The following is an 18,227-nucleotide window of genomic DNA, read 5'->3' on the forward strand; positions in this document are numbered from 1 at the left end:
TCAGAACTATTCAGATTGATGTCAAAAAGGGTGCAGCTCACCTCTATAGGAAAGAGGTGTAAGATGAGTAACTTTGTAAATACATTGCATCACTTGATCCTGAGTTACAGTCTGGATAATACTTCAGTGCTGCAATTCATAATTCTAAATGTTGCTACTGGAAACAGTCAACAAGCCTGTCCACAGACATGCCCCTTAACAGAAAAGCTGGAATCCTTAAATGCAAGAGAGCAGTTAGTTTTTTTCCTTTATAAAATGAATGTACTCTGTCAGGTATAAAAGCTAACAAAAATACATGATGTTATTGTGAGCTTTCAACCCTCTCAGGATTCTTCCTCAGGCATAATAAAATAGATCCGAAGAGGCATGCATATATATACACACATACATATGACTAGGCACAGACATGGATGTGATTAATTTGCACTTGAAAGAATGCCACAACAGGATGGGTAGAGAAATAAAAACATACTTAAATAGTCCACTGATAAAGATGTGAAGGTTTTATGGTCTCTGAATTAGTGTTAGGGGGTCACCAGGCCAGCTGTGTTATCTGTGCTATAGAATTCTCATACTTCCCATTCACACATGAATCCTCTTGAACAATTTAATCCTCTGTTAAGAGTGTAAAACGTTGTTCTGTGGCTTTGTGATTTGAAATTGCTTTTAAGTATAAGAGCCTTAATATGTTCTATGTTGTGTCCGTGACTAGAAAAATGCTCCACCACAGGGAATTCTGCCTTTCTATACTCCACTCTTGTCATGCCAAAGTTTGGGTAGGCAAAGGGGTCATTGTGATTCTATAGCCCAAGGGTCTACATGCAAATGGTGCTGGTCCTGTATGTACAAAGTAGATAGCTCCATTAACCCCTTAACTCTTCAGGATGTAAAGTTACATCCTAACTGGAGGAATGCACTTAATGCAACAGGGATGGTGGATGGCGCGGGCTCAGAAGTGCAAGAAAAAAACTTTTCTGTGTACTTTCCCATTTGTACACAAAAAGTAAATGGTTTTAAAAATTCCACATATTTGGTATCATTGTATCTGTAACAACCTGTACAATAAATTGAACAAACTATTTATCCTGCACGGCAGAAATCGTAAAAGAAAAAAACCCCAAAAAACTGAGGCAAAGTGCTTATTTTGTCCATATTGCCTCCCAAAAAAACACAATAAGGGCCTACTTACACGGCCGTAGGCATTTTTACGTGCGCCCACTGGCACCGTAAAATCTAACGTTTGTGCGCCCGTCCAGATGGCCTGAACCTGGCGCATATATGTTGAGGCCGCAATGCCTTACCTCCCCCTCGCCGACTCTCTGCCTCTCTCTTCCCCTCTGGCTGTTTGCAATGAAAGGGGCAAAACGGGGGTGGGGCTAAGCTTCTGGACCCTCACATTGCAAACAGCCGGAGGGGAGAGGAGGAGAGAAGAGGGAGTTTAGCAGTCATGCTGCTAAACTCCCTCCCACCTCCCTTCTCCCGCCGCTATCATTGGCAGCCAACGTATTCCGGCCAGAAAATAGTTCCAGGACTATCTTTCCTGCCTGGCGTAAAAGTGCCCGGCACTATATTGGCTGGCCAGGTGCTTTTATGGCACGGGAATACGCCTGTGTGATCTGATGCATTGGAATCCAAAGCATCAGATGGTAGTATACATCATCCATCCGTGAAAACGGCGGCCAATATACGCTCATGGGAATAAGCCCTAAAAGTGATCAGAAAGTTGTATGTATCCTCAAATAGTACCAATAAAAACTACAGCTCATTAAGCAAAAAACAAGCCCTCACAGAGCTGCGTCCATGGAAAAATAAAAAAGTTACAGGACTTTGAATGCCACAATGTAAAAAAAAATAATAATTACGCCCAAAATATTTTTAATTGTGCAAAAGTAGAGAAACCTAAAAAACAAATAATTTTGGTATCGTCATAATCGTACTGGCCCGCAGAAAAAAATAATCAGATCATTTATGCTACATAATTAACGTTGTACAAAAAAATTATTGCAGAATTGATGTGCTTTCTTTCTCTCCCTGCCATCCTAAAAGATTAACTAAAAGTTTTAAAATACATTGTATGTACCCAAAAATAGTGCCATTAAAAATGACAGTTTGGGCCATGTTGATGGGATATCAAAAAAGTTACGGCTTTTAAAAAGTGGAGATGAAAACTCTCCAAAAATTATTGCAACCTTAGGGCTTATTTATACGAGCGTATATTGGCCAACGTTTTCACGGCCGTCCGACATACGCTTCCATCTGAGCAGTCCCCTCCTTTCCTCCCACTCACTGGCTCTCTGCCTCTCTCCTCCCCTCTGAGCGGTTTGCAATGGGAGTGGGCGGGACAGGGGTGGGGCTAAGCTCCTGCCCCTTATCCATAGTCAGCAATGGAAGTGAGTGACACAGCGGGAGCTTAGCTCCGCCCCACCCAACCCCTCCCATTGCAAACACCGGTGTGGAGGAGAGAGGCAGAGAGTCGGTGAGGGGATGGGAAGGGGGAAACTGCTCAGACGGAAGAGTATATTGGCCGGCCGTGAAAACACTGGCCAATACACACCCGTGTAAATAAGCGCTTATGCCGTGTTCTTAAAGGATTAATTAAAGCTCTTAGCAACAACAGACCTAATGTGATCCCCAGCAAGGATCAGACCCTATCACAGCTTCCTTATACACTTCACTCACTATGTCCCTGCGGCAAGCAGATATCAGTGCTGACTGGACAGATATGGACGTTGTCTTGTGATGTGTGACCTTTAATAATACTTAATGAATAAGGGTTCCCGCTAGATATCCGCACATTTCCCGCGAGCGCTGAGCCCTCTTATTCTACGGCTGTCTCTGAATAACATGCCATCATCAAGTAGGATGTAATTAGGCAATTTGCAAGAATATACTGCGAGCGGAGTTGGCTGTTTGCCTGCAGAATGTAAAAGTGTGCCGTTACCTGCACTCAGGCGGGTTGTGAGCCGGACCGCTAATCACGGGCAAGCTGTGTGCGGCATCACTAGCTAAACTAGTCTCTGGGGATGCTTTAGTAATGCCCAATCTACTGCTTACCTACTTAATGGAAGCTGGGCGGCAGTCAGCTGATCACTGCAGGTACATCTCCTCTAAGTAACCGAACAACCCATTTAAAGGCATTAAATGTCTGATTGCTGGGGTCTGATCACTGTGATCCCTAGAGATCATGAGAATGGCGCACTCGAATGCCCCATGTGAAAGGATTGACGGTCCTTCATTCACTTTTGTGGGATGGAGGAGATTCCCGAGCCCATCGATCTCCACCTGTCCTATAGAAGTGATCGGAGTGGTGGTCACACTTGCTTCCATTCACATTAGGCATTTGGGTGTAACGGTCTTGAAGTGGAGTCACTGGGGGTCCCAATAGTCAGACCCCAGAAATCAGATTGAAATCAGTTGGCTTACAGAAATGCACATAACATATATGGAAGCCAGTGCCGGGGCACTGTGAGCTGCTCAGCTCCGCTTCGGGGGTCCGAGGAGAGGTGTGTAAGGTCTATTTTATTTTTATACAAAAAATGGGACTGTACAATACAGAAGTGAAACGAAAATGAACAGAAAGCATTTTTACCATGATTTTTGTGAAATCGCTAAACAGATCTTAAAAAAAAGCGAAAAGTATGCTTTCCATTCATTTCCATTTCACTTCCACTTTTCAGCACTTTAAACGATCACTTTTTTGTAGTTTGCCTTGTTTGTCTTCTTCTCCCTCCCACTATTTCCTGTTTTCTGTACGTGCTCAGAAATAAAACCCGATAAACAATTAGAAAGGGAAAACGGATTGTTTCCACTTTGTTCCATCTCCCATTGACTACAATGTAAAAAAAAAAAAAGATCCATTTTTGTTCCATTTTTGAACCGGAAACAAACGTGCCGCAGTCTGAGCTTTTGTTCCAGTGTAAAAAAAAACGGAGATGGAAAATTGAGAAATGGATTGAAACTAAGTTTCGTTGCATGTCTACGGGCAGGAAAACCAAAATGTTTTCTTTCCATTTTGCTGCTCCCACGATGGCACAGCTAGACGGAAAGCAAAAATGTTGGGATGAAATGTCCCTTTCTTGTGCTGCTCACAGCCATCTACATTATGTGCAGCGATCACCCAATGGTGGCAGAGATGTCAATCATACGGTAGCCCCTCCCACATTCAGCTGATCAGTAATGTAAACATTTGGTCATTAACTTCTACTTATCCAGATTTGTTGTTTCTCTTTACAGTGTTCAGTAGAAGACAGGACCATGACAGTATCGTCCTTCCGGTCATTTTTGGAATCATATGTTTGGTGGGCACCATTGGGAACTGCATCGTTATCTACACCATAACCAAAAAGCCAAAGGGAAACCACAACATTGCCGACATCTTCATTGTAAGCCTATCAGTGACCGATCTCCTCTTCTTACTTGGAATGCCTTTTTTGATCCATCAGTTACTGGGCAATGGTGTCTGGCATTTTGGGGCCACTATGTGTACTATCATCACCGCTTTGGATGCCAACAGCCAATTTGCCAGTACTTATATCCTCACAGCCATGTCGGTTGACCGCTACCTTGCCACTGTTCACCCCATCCGCTCTTCATATGTGAGGACAACGTGTGCGGCAGCCATGGTCATCCTGCTGTTGTGTCTCTGTTCTCTGATTACCATCATCCCAGTCTTCATGTATACTCAACTCATCGAGCTCCCAGATGGCAATGCCGGCTGTGGAATCATCTTGCCCAACTTGTCCATTGATATTTATTGGTACACGCTCTATCAGTTCTTCTTGGCCTTTGTCATCCCTCTACTCATCATCTGTGTGGTCTACATCAAGATCCAGAAGCACATCTCCTGCATGGTGGTCCCTCTACCCCAAAGGAATTTCCGAGTCCGATCGAAGAAGATAACAAGAACATCGGTGACTATTTGTTCTGCCTTCTTCATATGTTGGGCTCCATATTACATCCTACAGCTGGTACACCTCAAGGTGGAACATCCCACCGTCATATTTCTATACGCTTATAATGTCGCCATCAGTCTTGGCTACGCAAACAGCTGTATAAACCCCTTCATTTACATTGTCTTAAGTGACACCTTCAAAAGGCATCTGATTAAGGCGGTGTGCCCAGGGCAGCAGCAGAGAAGGGGTGAGCGCCATGCCACCAGTGAGGTCAGCCCTTCAGTCAGGATATGTTCTGTACCCACTCAAGAGACCTCCTTAAGCATGATGTATGCCAGTAACATAGACAATTATATTTCTCTGTCGGTTTCTGTTCCATAAAGACACCAAGTTGCCGAGAGACATTGCACAATGCAACTATCTAAAGGACAACCACTCCAATGGTGGAAACTGAACTGAAGGATTTTCCTTCTGGTTTCTCAAGAGCTAAGAACATGCTGCAACAATCATTTTCAATTTTCTGCCCCATACTCCTGTTGCCTTGTCTCAGGAGGTTAGATGAGAGGCACAGACAGAAATCACAGGATGGCGAAGTAAAACTCAGAATGGGCCCAATCACAGTTGATGTCCACTTTTCTGTCTTTAGATCTGAATTCTGACTGTATGCTGCCACCACTAGGGGGAGCTAACTGAATATGGATTTATACAGATAATACTGAACTCAATGGAAGCTAACACCCAGTGAAGGCAACAGGTAGCCATCATGACAGGCATGGGAAACACTTTAGTATCAAGCCCTTTACTGTCCCTAGTAGTCATGTGTCCTGCCTATGTGCTAGATACCTGCAAAAATAATTGGTTGCAGTTTAGGCTGCCTATAGTCACCATTGGAATCCAACTATAGTGGACAGAGTTTATGAAGTTAACGGTCTCACCCCTTACCCTCTCAGATGAATGTAAAATAAATTGTCATCTATGCCCTTCCCTCCTCTCAGGATAAGTGTTCTATCTTATTGAACTACTTAAAAACATTAAAGGGGTTGTCCCACAAAACAAAGTTATTCCCTATGCCATTGAAAGGAATGGAGGGGAAGTGTGCATGCATGATGACTGCTCCATTCAGTTGGGGACCTTTGGGACTCCTGTTCTTATGAACACGGGGGGGGGGGGGGGGTCCCAATGGTTGGATAGTTATTCCCTATTCATTGGATATGGGCAAACTTTATCTTGTGGGAGAACCCTTTTAGAGAGAACCTTACAGGTCCTCATATCAGTGGGGCCAGCTGCATAGCTTTACAGTTGCAGCCCCCTTGACACTATCACCTGTGTTTTTTTCCACTACTTACCCCTATTCCTCTGTTTAGGCTCTCGAGGGTTTGCATGTGCCAGGTGTGCAGTCCTCACTATTCACTGTCAATCAAATATTATGTCATTGATTGACAGCAATGAGGACTGCCCACTTGACACATTCAAAGCTTTGAGAGCCGAATCTAAGGAAAGCTCTACTGACATGAGGATGTAACAGGTTTTCTTTAAGCGCCCCTTTAAAATGACTCTCAGGTTACAGAACAAAATTCTGTCCCGGAACCGGAGGAGAAGGGGTATAATACCTGCAGTAGTTGTTCTCTGCCGTCCCTCTGAAATGCTGATTCTTGGTCTCACTTTCGACCACCCAAGATGACTACTGCAGTTTTCTAACCCCCTAATACACCCTGTTCATGTGTACTGCTCTCTGATTGGACAGGGCTGCCCATGTGATCGATGTTGCCCAATCAGACAGCAGGTATAGTGCATTGGTAGTCTAACACTACTAATGCACTGTAGGAATCAGGTAGTCTAAAGATTGCGTCAGTCATCTTGGGTGACTGAATTCGGCACTCAGAAGCGGAGGTTTGGAGAGCTCAAAGAGAAAAGACAATTGCAAGTAATATACCTCCTTTCCTGTCTGTCCTTGGGACAAAATTTAGTTTAGAAATCGGACGGTTACTTTAAGTGCCCTACAATACCAGACACAGCCTGGAGACTGGTGTGGCGCTGTTCTGGAGAAACACAGCCCTGTTTCTCTAATCCTGGACAACCCTCTTTAGCTTGCAAGTAATGAAGATATCACATGACTCTGCGCAAATATTGTTAATTTACACAATGGATATGGACAAATATCAGCGCCTGTCTCCTTCAAGCCCTCATGTTTATATTTTTCTCTCTCTCTAGTGGAGGTTAGAGAATGTAAATGTGATGTCGCCTGTAGTTTATATATATGACTACAGCCATTCCCGCACACGATATGAATGTACACCGTGCGCGCCATTTATATATTGTGTCAATATGAAGGACATTTTTTGCAATTATATTGCAGTTCTGACTTATCTCGTGACATTTGTGCATTGTCACCACAGGTGTCGTACAGTAATGCCGCCATCTCTGTGTCTTTTTTTTTTTTAACACCACATTGTAACTTTACAGAACAAAGGACGTGCGAAGCGTGGGACGAAGCGGAGGGCTTTTATTGTACGACTCCAGCTTTTGTCTTTAGAAATGATAATTGTGAAACTCTGCTGCATACAGTATTTTGTATGGAAATAAAAAAACATAATGAATTGCACATTGTATGAAATTATAATACATATAGAGAGATTTAAAGGGGTATTCCTATCTGGGACTTTTACGGCATCTCCAGAAGTTCAATAGGCAAGGGTTCCACCTCTAAGATCTGCACCTATCTCCTGTTCAAGACCCCACCATCCTTGACTCTGCTGTATGCGGTGGTTGCAAATTGCCGAGTCAGATTTTCATGGCACGTACCAACTTCACCGGGTGACATCGCAGGAGAGGGTGAGTGTAAAAAATGCATCACCCGGCTCCCCGTCACCTCCCGAACAGTACCAGAACTTACTTTTTAGTGCTGTCGGAACATGACAGGTTCCCTTTAAGCCAGGTTAAAGCTGCTGATATACATCTTAGATACTTGTTAACCAAATATTCGTGAAGCTGAAAGCTACAGCGGTGCTTGAAAGTCTGTGAACCCTTCAGAATTTTCCATATTTCTGTTCATATTTGACCTACAACTATATCAGATTTTCAAACAAGTCCTTAACCCCTTCCTGCTCCAGGTCCTTCCACACTGCTCGCTCCAGGTCCTTCCACACTGCTCACTCCAGGTCCTTGCACACTGCTCCAGTTCCTTGCACACTGATTGCTCCAGTTCCTTGCACACTGCTCGCTCCAGGTCCTTGCACACTGCTCGCTCCAGGTCCTTGCACACTGCTCGCTCCAGGTCCTTGCACACTGCTCGCTCCAGGTCCATGCGCACTGCTCGCTCCAGTTCCTTGCACACTGCTCGCTCCAGGTCCTTGCACACTGCTCGCTCCAGGTCCTTGCACACTGCTCGCTCCAGGTCCTTGCACACTGCTCGCTCCAGGTCCATGCGCACTGCTCGCTCCAGTTCCTTGCACACTGCTCGCTCCAGGTCCTTGCACACTGCTCGCTCCAGGTCCTTGCACACTGCTCGCTCCAGGTCCTTGCACACTGCTCGCTCCAGGTCCTTGCACACTGCTCGCTCCAGGTCCTTGCACACTGCTCGCTCCAGGTCTTTGCACACTGCTCGCTCCAGGTCTTTGCACACTGCTCGCTCCAGGTCCTTGCACACTGCTCGCTCCAGGTCCTTCCACACTGCTCGCTCCAGGTCCATCCACACTGCTCGCTCCAGGTCCTTCCACACTGCTCGCTCCAGGTCCTTGCACACTGCTCGCTCCAGGTCCTTGCACACTGCTCGCTCCAGGTCCTTGCACACTGCTCGCTGCAGGTCCTTCCACACTGCTCGCTCCAGGTCCTTCCACACTGCTCGCTCCAGGTCCTTCCACACTGCTCGCTCCAGGTCCTTGCACACTGCTCGCTCCAGGTCCTTGCACACTGCTCGCTCCAGGTCCTTGCACACTGCTCGCTGCAGGTCCTTCCACACTGCTCGCTCCAGGTCCTTCCACACTGCTCGCTCCAGGTCCATCCACACTGCTCGCTCCAGGTCCTTCCACACTGTTCGCTCCAGGTCCTTGCACACTGCTCGCTCCAGGTCCTTGCACACTGCTCGCTCCAGGTCCTTGCACACTGCTCGCTCCAGGTCCTTCCACACTGCTCGCTCCAGGTCCTTGTACAATATTTCTTTAGTATTAAGGTCAGAACTTTGACTTGGCCATTCCAAAACTTCAACTTCTTCAACCAATCTTCTGTAGAACCACTTGTGTGCTTTGGGTTGTTGTCTTGCTGCATGACCCACGTTCTTTTGAGATTCAGCTGATTGATAGATGTCCTGGCATTTTCCTTTAGAATTTGCTGGTATAATTCATTGTTCCATCAATGATGGCTAGCCCTTCTGGCACAGAGGCAGCAAAACAGGTCCAAACCATAATACTACCACCACCATGTTTCACAGATGGTATAAGGTTTTTATGCTATAATGCAGTGTTTTTCTTTCTCCAAACATAATGCTACTCATTTAAGCCAAAAAGCTCTGTTTTGTTCTCTTCTATCCACAAAACATTATTCCAAAAGCCTTCTGGCTTGTCCAGGTAATCTTAGGCAAACTGCAGACAGACAGCAATGTTCTTTTTGGAGAGCAGCAGCTCTCTACTTGCAATCTTGCCATGCACACCATTGTTGTTCAGTGTCCTCCTGATGGTGGATTCATGAACATTAAAGGGGTTGTCCCACGCCGAAACAGGTTTTTTTTTTTCAACCCCCCCCCCCCGTTCGCCGCGAGACAACCCCGATGCAGGGGTTAACAAAGAACACCGGACAGCGCTTACCTGAATCCCCGCGCTCCGGTGACTTCTTACTTACCTGCTGAAGATGGCCGCGGGGATCTTCTCACTTGGTGGACCGCAGGGCTTCTGTGCGGTCCATTGCCGATTCCAGCCTCCTGATTGGCTGGAATCGGCACGTGACGGGGCGGAGCTACACGGAGCCGGCATCCAGCACGAGCAGCCCCATTGAAAAAAGAAGAAGACCGGGACTGCGCAAGCGCGGCTAATTTGGCCATTAGACGGCGAAAATTAGTCGGCTCCATGGAAACGAGGACGCCAGCAACGGAGCAGGTAAGTGAAAAACTTCTTATAACTTCTGTATGGCTCATAATTAATGCACAATGTACATTACAAAGTGCATTAATATGGCCATACAGAAGTGTATAGACCCACTTGCTGCCGCCGGACAACCCCTTTAACATTAGCTAATGTGACAAAGCCCTTTAGTCACTTAGAAGTCACCTTGGGTTCCTTTGTGACCTTGCAGACTATTATGCGCCTTGCTGAGGTTAATAATGTTCTTGAATTTCCTCCATTTGTACACAATCTTTCTGACTGGATTGGTGAAGTCCAAACTTTTTTTAAGAGATTGTTTTGTAACCTTTTCCAGCCTGATGAGCATCAACAACTCCTCTTCTGAAGTCCTCAGAAATCTCCTTTATTCGTGCCATGATTCACTTCCACAAACATGTTCTGAAGATCAGAGGTTGATAAAACAGGTCACCCACTCACACCTGATTGTCACCCCATTGACTGAAAACACCTTCACATTCTCCGCTACTCCTAAGGCCAAATGCCCACGGATGGATAATCGCTGTGATATTCGTGGTCAGACACCTGCCATGATTTCCGCAGCAATGTCCATCCATAGACATGCTGTGTAAAACTATTCTGCCATGCTCACGAGCGGAAATCAGCTGCGATTTTCCGCTCGTGGGGGAGAATCGCAGCATGTTCTAATTTGTGCAGAAAAACACATGGATGGCTTTCATTGCAGTCAGTGAAAACCGTCTGTCCCTCGATACTCCGCGCTGTGGGCACAGCGGACGTACCCGCAGGAGTCCGCGTCATTCCACAGCACTGGCGCATCATGACAGCCAACACTCTTGTGGCAGATCCGGACAGGTACGTATGGCGTCTCGGGGGGGGGGGGGGGGGGGGGGGGAAGGGGGCGCTGGGTCTGATTCTGCTGCGAGATTTCGCAGGCAGAATCCGAACTTGGCATGGGCATGAGCCCTAAAGGTTCATATACTTTTGCCACTTGCAGTGGTGGTAGTGGATCATTTTTCTCAATAAATAAATGACCAAGTCTAACATTTTTGACTCATTTGTTTGATTTGGTTTTCTTTGTGTAGTGTTAGGACTTGTGTGAAAATCTGAGTAGTTTTAGCTCAAGTATCAGCAGAAGTATAGAACATTCTGAAGGGTTCACAAACTTTCAAGCACTACTGTATCTTTCCCAATGCTCCCATACACATGCATGCTTAAAAAAAGCTTATTGTATAGATACAATACCAGAACCAAGTTTACTACATAGATATGATACCAGAACCAAGCTTACTTGTCAGGATGAGCAGATGTGGACCTGCTGTGCCATACAGTACTGGTTTAACTCTGGCCAAAACTATAGGTGACACCTGAGGAACCCTAGTCTTTACCTTTTTACCCCACCAGATCTGGGATCTGGGCTTCGCTGCAGAATAACCAGGCTATTACACTGCAAATGGTCCCAGTTTCAATAATGTGGCAAGTGATGCTACAAATAGACTAAGGCGCCTTACCGGACTGAACACAGGCATAAGCATAGAGTACCAGGTCAAGACAGCCGGCGTAGCTTCAATATGAGAGATAGTCCAGAGGTCAGAGCACACAGTGCAGGTTCAGCATGGTACAGCAGGCCAGGAGTTGGGGCAGACAGGAGAATAGTCAATACAAGTTACGGTCAGGAGTGGAGAATGCAGAAAAGTCAGGAATAGCCAAAGTCAGCACAAATGAATGGCCTCATGTTTAGATGGCAACACCCCTTCAAGGCATATGGGGAGGGGGGCACATAGTGTTATATTGTTTTCCTACAGCAGTGGGGTCCTGGCTTGAAATCAGACCCATACAAGGTCCAAATGATTCTTGCCCCCCACCTTGGCATTTGCTGATCTTGTGTTGTACCCGGTACAGCAACCATTATGGACAGGCCGCTCTGGTGGTGTAAACAATGAAGTGTAAAAGCACTGCGGTCCCTTTCTTCTGCTGATTGAAAAGCAACCCGAAGGTTGGGCTGTCAATGCCAAGTCATTGTCTGGTGTGAAGTCAATTCAACAAACCCATGACTAACGCCACAGGATGCCAACGCCATCACAGTACCCATAGGATGGGTCTTATACAGAAATTCATAATTATCTATTGTCACTCTCCTACTGCTCTGATTGCCTAAGGCCACAATTTTAATTGCGACACTTTGACGCAATTTTACTTTAGTTTTGGGATGTAGGTTCCTGCGGCTGACAGCATGTTTTAGCGCACCCCATCATTGTGATAAGTAAGGAGGTGTGGTAAATGACGAATAATGGAGCAGACAGCGCTGGAAAATCACGGTGCTGGAAAACGCCACGATCGAACGCATGTCTACGAGGCCCCATTGAAATCAATGAGAGCGTTATACCGCAATTATGAATGCAGCGATAATCGGGGTAATAGGCACCGGTGTGAAAGCAGCCTAAGGGTGCATTCCCACGAACATATATCGGCTCGGTTTTCACGCCGAGCCGATATACGTTGTCCTCATGTGCAGGGGGGGTGGAGGATGGAAGAGCCAGGAGCAGGAACTGAGCTCTTGCCCCCTCTCTGCCTCCTCTCCACCCCTCTGCACTATTTGCAATGAAAGGAGGTGGGGCGGGGCTAAATTCCACGAATTAGCCCCGTCCCCGCCCCGCCTCTCCCCATTGCAAATAGTGCAGAGGGGCGGAGAGGAGGCAGAGAGGGGGCGGGAGCTCAGTTCCTGCTCCTGGCTCTTCCATCCTCCCCCCCCTGCACACGAGGACAACGTATATCGGCACTGCGTGAAAACTGAGCCGATATACGTTCGTATGAATGCACCCTAAGTATCAGTCTTAACTTCAATTCTGGTATTTTATTCATTAACAGAACAAGTCCTACTCAAAATGACACGATGACGATGATGGTTTGTTACAAGATAAGCAAGATGATACATTTTTCTTTATTCAGTCCAGAAGGGGTTACATTTTATGTAGACTGGAAAGTAATTGCAGCTCTGAAGAGGTTGATTTTGGTATATGAGCGACATCATAAAGTGCCACCTCTATCTCTCCAATTACCCGACATTTATATATGTTTGGTTTGTATTATGATTCCCAAATATCCCACTGACGACAAGTACAGCACTGAGCAACAGTCATAGGCAGGTGGGGAAAAAAATGCTACAAAGTAAGGCCGGCTTCACACTGGCAAGGGCAATATGAGTCCGTGATTTACGGCCCAATATATCGCCCTGGCAATCCTTCTGAAAACCCCTGGATGTGATGTGTTGTCACAGAGAAATAGCCTTGCATCACTGCGGAACTGAAGGTTTTCCAATCTATCATTAAATGACAGCTGAGAGCTGCCTCTGATTGGTCACAACGTTCAGCTAATCAGAGCAGCACTTTCAGGAGGCGGGGTTTTTTCAATCCCTGGCCAGAAGAGAAGCTTAAGAAGAGTGCGGGGACCTGCAAAAAGATGACTGTGCTTCTAAGGTGATGTATGTTTGTTTGTTTTTTTTCTACAGTTATGGACTATTTTCGGGGTAGGACTTAAAATTCAAGCCCCTCTTCCCCCAAAAATCCTTGCATTGGGGAGTCCCCTGCCACCGCTGTCACAGCAGTGGCAGAGGATCGCTATAATTTTCCATTGATTTCAATGGGGCCGGCGCTGCTCCCCCTGGCCCCATTGGACAAAATGTGAGAAGATCACTATCTCCTGCCGTGGCTGTGACAGCCACAGCAGGGGATTCCTTTAGCCCTGCTGGGATGGGAGGCTGTTTCCCTGCGGAAACTCTTCACAGTCAGGGCTTCAAGAAAGATTGCGAGAGCTATTACAGCCAAGTCTTTCACCTTTTGACTCCTCAGTCTAGAGCTCCTGCTGTCATCTTTCTGCACCCCGCGTCCCATTTTCCTGCATAGTTGAGGCCTTGTTTCTACATGGAAGGAATGACTTTTTGGCCACAAATCTTCCGTATAGACCACTTCTGGCCAGACTTCTCTGAGCAGTAGATGGGTGTACCTGGTCCCACTGGATTCTGCCATTTCTGAGCTAATGACACTGCTGGACATCTTCTGATTTTGAAGCGAGATAAGGGCTCATTCACATCAGCAATGGAAGTTCGGTTCGGAACCTCCGCCATTGATTTCCGATAGAAAAAAGGATGAAATAGAACAGCAAGCTCCAGCAAAATGCCGGACTGCTGAATGGAAATTAAATGGACCCTCAATAGGAGTCCGCTTGGCGCAATTCGGTTTCGCCATAGGACAGAACCGGTCAGCTGGAGGGTACAGTTTCCCTGCTCCCTGAGTGGAGCTCCCAAACACTGATGTGAAGGAACCCTAAAGCGTGGTGTGTCTTTCACCTGCTGCACTAAGTTTCCCTGGCCGACCACTGTGTCTGCGGTCCTTAACATCTACGGTTCTCAACCTTTCTTTAAACTGTTAACACTTCTATCTTTGAACACTATTGCACAGCACTGTATATAGATTGTCCAATGTAATTGACGAACATCTGGTGCGGCTCCACAGGCTGCACACAACCACATAGAGGGACGGATGGATGATTCACATCCTATATATGACGCTACATTATCAGTCTTCGTGTATTATTACACAGCAGGTGGAGTGGCACGTCCTGCCATAAACAATAGGGTGAGAATAGCACAAGCTCAAATTGTTTTCTGGGAGTTATCTGTCAGGACCACCACTATCCATTTGCCATCATAGAAAAAGGAGGAGTGGACTTCCATTTGGGACCCCCTTTACTAGCCGCAGCTCCGGAGCGCTCAGCACAATTATCCATTACTTATTCATCCTCTGACTTCAATAACTACATTTTTATTTGCGACCTCTATATTTTGGGAATCAAAGAGGCTCAAGCTCATTGACCCCCCATAATGACCCCCTAATAATGTCATCTTCAGTTTTCCATTTTTGTTATGAAGCTAAAAGCAGTCGTTAGAAAAACCGGATGCAGTCTGAGTCCAGGGGTGCCTGCAAATCTACTTTTGCGATTACATGGCCAAGGGCCGATGTCATTTCTGAGGGAGCGCCCTTCTTCTGTGAATGTTTAACATGCCATGATTACAGCATGTAATGGGTTAACAGCGGGAGGCTGCCTATCAGTCACAGCTGGCACCCGCTGCGGTTGACGCAACATCCATAGAACGTAAATGTACGTCCGTTCGCAGGAATTGCTTCCCAGACAGGATGTACATTGATGCCCTGGGGGGGTGGGAAGGGGTTAATTAGTTTACAATGAAAAGTTCTCTAATGTACTATTTCTGCTTGCTGTCAATGTATGGAAACATTCCTGTTTACATTCACAGGCTGAAAACCAGTAAAAAACAAATTCTTCTCCTAGCTGAAGGCTTGTTAGTTTAGGAAATCCTTTCTGAGTCCTGGACTCCATATCACTGCACTGGTACACTGCGACAAACTATCAGGACAGGAGAGAGACTCGCAGAGCATTGTCCAGACTGGCATGGGCGTATTTTCAGGAGGACGGGCACCCTGCCCTCCTGCAGTCCTCTACCTGCATGTGGAAACCTAATGAAGTTGCATTGCTTCGTTGTCCCCATTTCCCTCTGTCCATTCATCCATCTTTCTCTTGGCATCTTGTCATCCTCCTCGCTCTTAGCTCCCTTCCTTCACTGCCACAAGCCGAGGCCAAAAATCTGAAAATCTGACATTATTAGCATTTCTGTATAGAGCGCAACTGACATTTAATATAGTGATGGCGCTTAATCTGATTCTGCAAGGGTTACTGGCAGATAGTGACGGCGGAGCGAATTATTACTGGGCCCTGATTGGCAGCCGCTTCTTGTAGAGCTTATTGAACTTTGGGATAACAATTACTGTGATCTGCAAAACTAGAATCATTTCCGCTTTTGTCAGTCATATATACTAAGGGATGATGGGAGACATAATCTTTCAGGGACATCTAGGATTGTCCCTGTGCCAGAAAAATGGCGCAATGGTTACAAAATATCATAAATGAGCGATACAACACCTTTATCTATATAATTGGAACATTTATCAGTCCATTACCAACAGCTCAAGCAGATTTTTTTTTACATCTCCTGGACCATCACACCAGCAGGGGGCAGTGTGCCGCTCTACAGGAAAGGCAGGATCGAGGGGCTCAACCTGAGGTTTCCAGACACGAACACGGCAGTCATTAGTATCCAAGCACCTGGATTAGTCACTGAAGACAACCTAATTTCACAGTGTAATAGTCTAGTTTCGTCAGTCACCACACCACTGCAAATGGAGGTGATAGTGGGAGAGGCTCACAAGTGATGGGAGTCATAAGACAAAATGTCCTTCAACCAAGCGCCTGGAAATGGTTCCGAAAGACATAGGGGTGTAACGTTGGCGCCCCATGCCTCTGGATGGTGGACAATAAAACAGTTGGAGCTGCTCATACTTGTTGGACGATCAGACTATTCTATCTACTGGTGGTCTGTCGGGGGTCCTGAGCCCGGTCATCTTGTGTGCCCTTACACACCCACTGGTCCCAACACCTCCTAATGGTTTGGTCAGACACTCCTCTCTACTGGAAATCTGTAGGGGGTGTCCTGAGCCCGGTCACCTTGTGTGCCCTCACACATCCACTGATGCCAACACCTCCTAACAGACTGGTCAGACACACCTTTCTACTGGTGGTCTGTCGAGAGTCCTGAGCCTGGTTGCCTTGTGTCCCCTCACACATCCACTGGTCCCAATACCTCCTAACAGTTTGGTCAGACGCTTCTTTCTACTGGTGGTCTGTAGGTGGCATCCTGAGCCCGGTCACCTTGTGTGCCCTCACACATCCACTAGTCCCAATACCTCCTAACAGTTTGGTCAGACGCTTCTCTCTACTGGTGGTCTGTAGGTGGCATCCTGAGCCCGGTCACCTTGTGTGCCCTCACACATCCACTAATCCTAACACCCCCTAACAGTCTCGTCAGACTTTCCTCTCTACTGGTGGTCTGTCGGCGGTCCTCAGCCTGGTCACCTTGTGTACCCTCACACACCCACTGGTCCCAAACCTTCCTAACAGTCTGGTCAGACACTTCTCTCTACTGGTGGTCTGTCGAGAGTCCTGAGACTGGTCGCCTTGCATCCCCTCACACATCCACTAGTCCCAATACCTCCTCCTAACAGTCTGGTCAGATGCTCCTCTCTACTGGGGGTCTGTAGGTGGCATCCTGAGCCTGGTGACCTTCTGTGCCCTCACACATTCACTGGTCCCAACACTTCCTAACAGTCGAGTCAGATGCTCCTCTCTACTGGTAGTCTGTCGGGGGGGGGGGGGGTCCTAAGCCCGGTCACCTTGTGTGCCCCCATTCACTGGTCCCAACACCTCCTAACAGTCTGGTCAGAACGGCGCAGTGGGGGACAATTTGTCGATACAACCATCCAGCTTCTCTCAGCCCAATAATGCGCCGCTCTCAGACTCTGGTAACCGGGGGAAATCTCTTCTCTGCGTTGTAGAGGCGTCTAGTGGTCAACAAGCTCTACACAAGTGGAAGAAGAGGTGACCACTCACAAGGAGCCTCCAAGAGCCTTTTATAGGCCAAGGGGGAACCACTTTTAGGGCTTCTGGTGACAAGACCATTCCTCTAATCACCCCACAACTCTTGTCATTTGTATATCTGTCTGAGATGGAACCGCAGGACGGGTTTTAAAGCAAAATAACAGCTTCTTCTGGGGGCCCGAGTGTTTTTGGTAATGAGTGTATTATAATTGAAGATACAGCCATCAAGTAGCTACACAGTGTCAAGACATAGCCAAATAATGCCAAAGAAAACTAACTGGCCACTTTAGAGTCCCTAGTAGCGTGTTGGAGCTGCTTTGGCCTGCAGAATTGCAGCAGTCTGTCGAGGTGCCCATTGGTATTAGAGGATGTGGGGTGCACCAAGAAAACCTTCCCCACGTCATTACTACACCTCCACCAGCTGACAGGAAGGGGCCATAGATTCATGCTGTTTGCTCTAAATCCTGCCCCTCCCATTGGCATGGGGCAACAGACATCTGGATCCATCTGACCAGAAGATGTTTTTCTGCTGCTCAGTGATACAATTTTTCTGCTCTTTTGCCCGCTGGAGTCTCGAGTCTTTCTATTTCCAACAATGGTACTGGAACTGGTCGTCTGCTGTTATAGCCCATCTGTGCGAAGGAACGGCGAGTTGTGCATTCGGACATGTTAGTTGGAGCACCGGTGTTGCATTCAGCTGCTCCTGACTGCGCAGTGTCTGTTGGTCAGAACGATTCCAGACATCCTCCACTGGCCCAAAATG

General features: G+C 46.8%; 1 protein-coding gene across 1 annotated transcript in view; it reads left to right on the forward strand.

Annotated features, from left to right (window-relative positions):
* LOC136577944 (melanin-concentrating hormone receptor 1-like) overlaps positions 1–5,273 on the forward strand; it is a 38,261-nt gene extending 32,988 nt beyond the window's left edge. The window contains exon 2 of the mRNA XM_066577856.1: positions 4,234–5,273. Within this exon, the coding sequence (XP_066433953.1) occupies positions 4,234–5,273 (1,040 nt within the window). The remainder of the gene's footprint in view (positions 1–4,233) is intronic.
* The last annotated feature ends 12,954 nt before the right edge of the window (positions 5,274–18,227 follow it).

The sequence above is a fragment of the Eleutherodactylus coqui genome, chromosome 8 (assembly GCF_035609145.1).
Source record: "Eleutherodactylus coqui strain aEleCoq1 chromosome 8, aEleCoq1.hap1, whole genome shotgun sequence".
Lineage (NCBI taxonomy): Eukaryota > Metazoa > Chordata > Amphibia > Anura > Eleutherodactylidae > Eleutherodactylus > Eleutherodactylus coqui.